Genomic DNA, 9,453 nt, shown 5'->3' on the forward strand with positions numbered 1-9,453 from the left:
GAGAAATAATTTCCTTCGTCCCAAATCATTTTGCTTATGTTTTTTAAGTATTTAAGCATTAGTTAATTATAAATTTTAAATATGAACTTAATAATTTTTTTAAATTGGACTGGAAATGACTATTGTTTTTTTGTCAAAATTAAAACTAATCAAAATTTTGGAAGAAATAGTTTTTTCAAACCACTCGGTTAGATAATTGTTTGGCTTGGTTTAGAAAAATTTGAACCATAAATAAAATTTTATAAGATCAAACTAAATTGAAACAAAAAAGTTCATTTTTTTCAAAATCAGGCCAAATTAAAAAAATTAAATTTCTAAAACCAAACTAATCCAAAATTTATTAAACCAAACCGGTTGGTTCTGTCAACTGCTTGTTCAATTTACATTAGAACTCAACTCATTTTAAGTCTAAATTTAAGTGAAACTAAAAAGTTAATTTTTTATGATGTCAAGCTCAACCGAATTCAAGTGAATTTTTTTAAGCAAAACGAACTAAAAGATTTCATTCTTTTCAAAGCTGAACTAAACCAAAATTTTAAAGAAATATTTCTTTCAAACTAGATCGAACAACCAGTTTGGTTAGTTTCACCTCGGTTATTTCAATTTACTTTATTTCAGAACTTAACTAAAAAAGATTATAACTAAATTTCAAATGAACAAAAAAAATTATAATATCAAATTAAACTAAAGTTTTAAATTTTCTTAAAACCAAATTGAATCGAAATTTACGAAAAGAACTTAAATCAAATCTAACCAGACGATTATGTTAGTTTTTGACTTGGCTATTTATATTTTATTTTCATAGAACCTGTTCGCGAGATTTTCACCTTACTCGTACCTTTGAATTTGTTAATGGGTAACCTTAGGTACTGATGCTTTAACCAGGGTGATTCTAGATGAGGTAAACAGGGTTTGAATGACGCAACCCTTATTCAAGTGACGTAACCTGAATTCAAGTAACGTTGTCCAAATTGTGAATGACGTTACCGCCGTTCGATTAAACTAACAGTATTAATCTGGGAATCCTGAGATCCAAGCGAGATTAATATCAATTCTACTCCTAAACTAAGATTCAATCCGGAGATTGGGATAAAAAGCCTGACCTTTGGTTTTTGATTAATGATGTGTTGATAAAATAATAATACAATGATACTAGCTATTTATAGAGAACAAAAACCCTAATTAAGAATCCTAATTCTAATGCAATCTCCTAAAAGAAATAGAAAACAAAAAAGCTAAAATAAAGACAGCTCTTATTGGGCCAAAATCCCAGATGAGCCCACCCAGCTCGCTCTTTCTGACCATGGGCCGAAATATTCCAAGTCTTCCAATGAGTCTTCTGGGCCGGTGCAAACAATGCCCCCAACAAGCCTGAGGTTTGAACTTTGGGCTTGTTATTGTCGGCCTTGAAGCTAATATGGGCCTCGCTGTTCTTTCTTTCGGCCCAAGCGGTAAAAAATCCTCTTGACTCTTGACTTCCAATGACTGTCATTTTCTCCGGGTATAAAATATTCATTTTTTCTATTTTTGGATTTACCTGAATCTTTGACTCCCGAAATTCTCTCAAATCTGCTGACCTCTTACCGATTTTTCTAATCCTGAATCGCCTAATCTTCAAACCAGATCACCAAGTCATCATGTCTCAACAAGAACAAGCCGCCCTCGAAGCATCCAACAAGATCGCTGAAGTCCGCTCTACCGCTCCATCAACATCCTTTGAGGTAATCTCAGAACTGACGATAACCGATTCTCCGTAGGTCCGATTCTCACCACTCCTTCAGAACTCTGTGAAACCGTAGTACCTTTCCCGGACCATGCTCCACCTCGCTTCTCTGAACTCCACTACCCCTCTGTCTGGACTGGGGAAACCTTCCGAAACTGGCCGAGCACCAACGTCGATTACAAAAATTGGATTTTAAGACTTCAGGGTTATTATGGCGATGTCTGGAAAGTCATCGGACTATACGACTTGATTGGAATGAGTCAAAACACCTTTCCCATCGCCAAACATTACTGCTTTGGAGCCTCCCTATTCTGGTCAGATACCACCAACACTTTTTGCCTTAGGCGAGGGCCGATGTCAATCACCCTACTAGATCTTGCATGCATGTTCAACGTTAATATAACCGGTATTAGGATATCGCCTCTTAACTGTCAAACACTCCCAAACCTACGCCTTAGTCCTGAGAAATCAGCCAAAAGCTTTAAGAATTTTCTATCAGCAAACATCGGCCAAAACCATCTTCCCCCAACCGATGACGAGCACATCGCCTTCTTAGCCTACTTCCTTGCCAAATTTATCATATGTCCATCTTCCTTTAGAGTTACCCATGAGTGTCTTCGAATCGCCGTCGCCCTCGCCGAAGGCCACCCACTAAATATGGGAGAATTTATACTCGGACTGCTTTACAGATGCATGCATACTATGATAAAGAACGGCAAAGTGAAGACACACCGATGCTCTAGCGGGCCGATATGGATAATCCAAGCGTGGTTGTTCATGTACTTCCCCGATATTGTCAAACTTCCAGAACGATCCTCAGCCGAATGTTTTGGATACATAATTTTCAAAGGAATTGCCACCCTTCCCCACTTAATAGATGTAATCGCCTTCTTCTTAGATACTCGCGAATCGCCTAACACCTGGTGTCCATTACTCAGCTGGCGATTCCCACCTAAATGGCTCACCTATGGTTGGGAAATAACTGACGACACCACCATTGATGAAGAAACATATTCCCAATGGTGGAGCAACTGGTGTAACGCCCTAACAAGCCGTAACCTCATGATCGGAAATAACTTCAAAAATAGTGGATCGGAAGCCTACTGTCCAAATTACGCGTCGAGAGTATTCGGCTTTACCCAGGCGATTCCATGCCCCTTCCTAATAGACAGAAACGAACAAGGACTTACCCGCTCGGCCCTACCAACGGCAAGATACATCGGGTATCTCGGCCGTCTCCATGAAGCATATTTACCCTCTCCAGAGGAATTGCCGATGCCTGATGGGAACCCTACTTCTACAAATCAGTTTGAAGAGTGGTGGGAAATAGTAATCGGACTCAACTTCGGAATATCGGCAGAAGAAATTCTTAAACTGGATATTTTTTAACTTCCTGAAACGAAGCAAAAACGTACTCACGCCGATGTTTTTCTTTTACAGGTGCCGCAGCAGAAGAAGAGGAAAGATAATTTTGAGAATCACCTTGAAATCGTTAAATTTGAGCGCTTTTACAAATTCAAGTATGATCCTTCAAATCGCCCTCTTCTTAGCATAAAAATGGAAAACCATAGAAGAGAAGCGTGGCGAAAATATGTCCTTAATTGGAGAAAAGTATGGGAGAAAAAATATCCACATCGCCCTTACCCGATTTTCCAAAAACATATTTGCCCCTCTTTTGTTTATAAAGCGCCCCTAGTTCCAGACTCTGAATATATGTTTGCAAATAAAAAACCGAAGTCTCACCCTAACAAGGTAACATTTACTGGTTATTTTGTGCCAGGTGACTGTAGAGATATCGCCGCTCTCGTTGAGGAGCTCAAAGTCCCTGCTAGTGAGTTCACGATCTTCAATCTGCTTTTTGTCATGACTTCACAACACCTTACTACATCTTTTCTTTTTCAGAAGTGGAAACTGAGATGGAAGGGGTGATTCCCTCATAAGAAGAAGAGGATGAGCAACCTCTAAAGAGGAAAAGAACTGGGAAATCGCCAGCTGTTTTACAGGCAAACAGGAAACCCAAGAAAAAACTTTCCAAATCGATATCGGCCGCTGTTCCGCCGATAACTGTTCCCAAAGCAGATTTCTCTAAGCAGCAAGCAGATGAGACGCCAAAGAAAACCAGCAGCACTCGAATTTCGATCAAGAAGAGTGGGGGTTCTGTTGATCGCCCAGCTGTAGCCGAATCACCTGTTTCTATATCGGTAACGGCAACGGTCTCGGTACCTCGCCCTTCGAGTTTGAAACCAGACATGACTCGTACCGAAGCTTAAAAGGTATACCTCTTATCAAGTATTTTTGTCATCGCCTATGACTTCAATACTAACTTGTATCTTTGCAGACCAAACTTCTCGCTTTCGATTCCGATTCAAAGAGTGATGTGGAAGGCTCTACTGAAGGTTCTTCCAGTTCCGAAGAGTCACATACTGGCAATTAGGAAGCTGACGTGGCGCTCCATCTGAACACAGTGGCGGCGATGAAGGCAAAGGGGGTCCAACTGTTAGGCGATCCAGATGAGTGCAAATCTTTGAAAACATCGCTGGAGGCACTTCTTTCGGTGAAGGACGAAGGTAAAGTCGCCAAATCAGCCCAAACAACCATCGCCAAAGTGGTGAAAGAGCTCCCAAACCTGACTAAACTCTACGCCGAAGCCGCACCTGCCAAAGCCTCATATGAGCAATCGCTGGAGACTAAACGCAAACTTGACGATGAGTTCGGTTCATTGAGGACCAATGCCAAGAAAATTTCAGATGAACTCGCCCCTCATACAACCAAGATGGATGAGCTCAAATCCAAAATTGAGGAACTTCAGGCGGAACTCAAGGTTGAAGAGGAAATCGCCGCGCCCTTAGAACAACAGCTTGATGACTTTATCTCCTAGGGGACCGATCTGAAAAATCGCCGTAACCAACTGAAGAAAACACTCGCAAATGCTGAGAAACGATACTCCGAGGCGGTAAAGAATTTATCTGATATTCGCAGTGTTATGGGCAATCTCTTCATCCATTTCGGCTAGTTTTTTGTAACCTTTAAACAATTTGAACATAGTCAGTTCTTGTGATGTTCTGGAATACATATGTGTTTTTGGATTCAATTTCAAATTTCTTATTTTCACATGTTCTTTTATAAATGTTTAAATCGGCTGGATTTCCGAATTGCTTAGGCTTGTGACGTTACTCGCCCAATTAAATGTGATTGGTTGTAAAAATTTGATCGGCTGATATTCCGATGCTGAATCACATATTTGTAAAAAAAATTGATCGGCTGATATTCCGATGCTTAATCACATATTACATTACGATATAACAACTTGATCGGCTGATATTCTGATGCTTAATCACATATTACATTACGATATAACAACTTGATCGGCTGATATTCCGATGCTATACTAAGTTCAAACAAACTGGATCGGCATTTATAATTTATTTACAAAAATCGGCTCTATTTCCGATATTGATAATGAATCACCTTCCTTCAGGGACATCGGCTCACGTCCGATGCTGCACTTTACTTCTCAAAAATACGTCTATCAACCCCTTCCCAGTAGCTTGGGGCATATTTTTTGAGATATTGTGCGTTGATCGCCCTATCATGAACTCGACCTTCTATATCGGCAAGTACATATGCACCGTTACCCAATACTTGGACAATCTTATAAGGTCCTTCCCAATTTGGCGACCATTTTCCTAGCGCTTCTTTCTTTGCTCCAATGGGTAAAATGACTTTCCAAACAAGTTGGTCTAGCTGAAACTTCTTTTCTCTTACTTGTTTGTTGTAAATTCGTTCTACCCGTCTCTTCTGAGCCTCTAAGTGGTCAAGCGCCAACAATCGCTCTTCATCTAAGTCTAAAGCTTCAAGCACCATTTTGTCATGATAATCGGCTTTTGTCAAGATATGCTGCATCTTTCGCCTCGTAGATGCCGTAGTTAATTCCATCGGTAGCATCGCATCACATCCATACACAAGTTTAAAAGGGGTAGTCCCTGTAGCCGATTTCTGACTTGTGCGATTCGCCCAAACGGCTTCCGGCAACAACTGATGCCATTATTTTGGATTGCCCACTATCGTCTTCTGGATTATCCCCTTAATCGCCTTATTAGTTGCTTCGGCCTGACCATTAGCTTGCGCATAATATGGAGTGGAATGTACCAATCTGAACCCCATATCTTCTGCATACTCGGTAATATCACTCCCGGTAAACATAGCTCCTTGATCTGTAGTAATAGTCTCTGGTAGACCGTGCCTCAGAATAATGTATTCTCTAAAGAACTTAATGACCGATTCTTGACTTGGTGACTTCAACGGTATGGCTTCAACCAATTTAGAGTAATAATCGGTAGCGACAATCACAAATGCATGCCTTTTAGATGACGAGGGGTATATTTTACCAATTAAATCCACATCCCATCCACGAAATTGCCAAGGTTTTAATTATCGAATGCAACGTCTCTGCCGGAACATGTTGTACGGGACCGCACTTTTGACATGCTTCACACCCTTTGGAATACCGGATACAGTCTTGCTCCATTTTGGGCCAATAGAACCCATATTTAAGGATTAACCATCTCATCCGTGGACCAGCCTGATGTGCGCCAACGATCCCTTCGTGTACCTCGGCCATTACTAACATAGCTTCTTTTAGGCCGATGCATCTAAAAAGCAAACCATCACTCCCTCTTTTGTATAACTCATCGGCCAGAACTATATAATTGAGGGCCAAGGTTCGTAATCTTCTGTTGGCCATATCCAGTGCCTTAAACCATTTGGTTATCTCTTTCCTCCAATCTGTAGAAAAATCCAACTGGCACACGGAATGAATTGCTTTAAACATCATATCGTCTCTAGTTACCAGGTTCGGTTTATCTCGCTGGATCGCCTCATATTCATAACAAGGTTTATAACCACTACCGTGCTGTGCAAGGTCATTTGCTTCCATGTTGTCACTTCTCCCTTTATATTCCAACCATGTGTCGGAGAAGCCACCGATAAGATATTTGGCTTTGTTGCAATAGTGGATTAGAAGCTCTGATTCGCACTTGTATTCTCCAGCTACTTGTTTTATTACTAACATCGAATCTCCCCATACTTGGATTGGTGTTGCCCCCAGTTCCATTAAGATTTCTAATCCAAAAACGAGAGCTTCATACTCGTCTTGATTGTTGGTGCACCTAATATTTAAGGAGCATGACATTGTGAACCGTGCCCCCGAGGGTAAAACGATGACGATTCCCGCTCCAGCACCCCTGTCTGTTCTAGAGCCATCAAACCACAGCTTCCAATGATGTAGTTCCATGCAGCCGATTCCCTCCTTCATGGAGATTCCTGGGTGATCTGCAAGGAAATCGGCAAGGACGTGCCCTTTTACAGCTTTCTGAGGTACATATACGAGAGTGAACTCTGACATTGCCACAGCCCGTTTCCCCATCTGATTCCTGAGATACGGTCTGGATAAAATATATTTTATAACATCGGTCTGTGCAAGGACATAGACTACGACCGGCAGCATGTAATATCTCAGCTTGCAGCAGGTAAAATACAAACACAAACACAATTTCTCGATATATGAATACCGTGTTTCTTTATCGGTCAGAGCTCTACTGAGGTAGTAGACCGATTTTTCAACACCTTGGTCCTCCTGAGCGAGCATACAACCCAGAGATCGGGGAGCCGCCGATATGTATAGCAACAAAGGCTGATTTGGCTTTGGTGGCATCATAATCGGCGGCTTCACTAAGCATTTTTTCAGCTCGTCGAAGACTTGTTGTTGCTCGGAGGTCCATACAAAATGGTCGCTGTCATTCCCTTTCAACAAAACGCTCCAACTACATAATCGGCCGGCTGTATTTGAAATGAATCGCCTCAGAAAATTTATTGTTCTGATAAGTCGTTGTAGTTGTTTCTTGGTCTTTGGTGGTTCAACATTGATTATCGCTTTTGCTTTATTCTTATCTACCTCTACCCCCCCCCCCCCCTCTGGTGAACCAAAAAGCCCAATAAATTTCCTGCAGATACCCCGAAAGCGTATTTTAATAGGTTCATCTTCAAACCATTGGTGCAGATACGCTCAAAGCCCTTACGCAAATCGGCAAGGTGCGCTGCATTGGTGGAGGATTTGACGACCACATCGTCGATGTATACTTCTAAACATTCCAGCCCTTCAAACATCTTGTTCATAGTTCTTTGATACGTCGCACCAGCGTTCTTTAAACCGAAAGGCATCACAATCCATTCGTATGCACCAATCGGCCCAGGGCAGCGAAACGCAGTTTTAGAAATATCGGATTCGTGGATCGGCACCTGATTATACCCGGAATGGGCGTCCAAAAAACTAAGAATGGTGTGCCCAGCTGCTCCATCGATTAGCATATCGGCTATCGGCATCGGATATTCGTCCTTTGGTGTTGCCAAGTTCAAGTTTCTGAAATCGACGCATACTCGTAGTTTGCCATTCTTCTTCATGACGGGAACTATGTTAGATAACCATTCTGTGTATTTAGCTTCTCGTATGAAGTTAGCCTCTTTTAGCCAATTAATTTCTTCCCTGATCAATTCCTCGACCTCTTTTGACATCCGTTGGGGCGGTTGCCTAAATGGGCGAAACCCATCTTTTAAGGGTAACTTGTGTTCGACGATGGATTTATCCAAGCCCGGTATCTCTGCATATGACCACGCGAAGCAGTCCTTGTATTCTCGAAGAAGCGTTATCAATTCGTCTCTAAATATGACGTCGAGGTTTGCACTGATGTATATCGGCTTGGAGGATGTGTCTGACCCTAAATTTACCTCTAAAAGCGCATCTTGGACTTGTGCTGGATCATCCCCCAACTTCCCCGTGGCTATCTTAAGGTCTTCTATTTTCAAGGTACCAGTAGGGTCTTGTTCTGGATCCTCGTATATGCATTCCACAGACAATACTCCGTGACCTAGTACTAAGTCTCGGACTTTATTTCGCAACTCCGTATGTCTTCTATCCATCGGAATGTTGCAGGATGGTGGATCGACCGCTGCCCCAGAGGGTAATGTCTGTTGGCCGATCCGCATTGACGAGAATCCTGGGACTGCTCGTATCTCGATGACTCAAGGATTGAATATTCTTCACTTGCTCGTCATACATCATAGCTTCTAACACGTTGCTATCTTCGCCGAAAGGGCTTGGATCGCCTTGCACTATCTCAGCCTCCCCGGCTTCTCGCCATAATATTAACATCTGATGCATGGTAGAAGAGATGCACATGTTGGAATGAATCCAGTCGCGACCGAGCAGCACATTGTAATTGCTCCTAGCATTAACAACAAAGAATCCTTCTTCCGTCTCGACTCGGTCGACCTTTATTTTTAGGGTGATGTATCCTTCGGCGGGAGTCTCGCCTCTAGCAAAATCCGTCATGTAAACGTCTGTAGATTCTAGCTAGTGACGTTCTACTCCGAATTTTTTGAGCATTCGGGATGGCAGGATGTTTACTCCCGTGCCGTTGTCAATCATCACTCTCCCAACGGCGACGCTATTTACCTCGGCCTTGATATATAACGGCCTGATGTGCCTTGTAATTCTTACCGGTGGTTTGCTTAAAGAAACAACCACCGATGCATCTGCAATATTCTCATCCGGGATTATAACATCTCCATCCAAGATTGACTTCTGTCCTGGTTTATTCCTGAAAGAATCCGGAAGAGTAACCACTTGGACCTCTTTTCGGTTGTCATTTTTTGGAATCCATGCCTTGAGTTGC

General features: G+C 42.0%; 1 protein-coding gene across 1 annotated transcript; it reads right to left on the reverse strand.

The window, feature by feature from the left end:
- Positions 1-5,767: 5,767 nt before the first annotated feature.
- LOC126661789 (uncharacterized) lies at positions 5,768-9,110 on the reverse strand. Its single transcript, XM_050355654.1, has 4 exons — positions 8,823-9,110; positions 7,771-8,746; positions 6,232-7,696; positions 5,768-6,083 (listed from the first exon to the last, which is right to left on the reverse strand). The coding sequence occupies exons 1-4, from the start codon at positions 9,108-9,110 to the stop codon at positions 5,768-5,770; spliced, it is 3,045 nt and encodes a 1,014-aa protein (XP_050211611.1).
- Positions 9,111-9,453: the final 343 nt, after the last annotated feature.

This window comes from Mercurialis annua, linkage group LG8 (assembly GCF_937616625.2).
Source record: "Mercurialis annua linkage group LG8, ddMerAnnu1.2, whole genome shotgun sequence".
Classification (NCBI taxonomy): domain Eukaryota; kingdom Viridiplantae; phylum Streptophyta; class Magnoliopsida; order Malpighiales; family Euphorbiaceae; genus Mercurialis; species Mercurialis annua.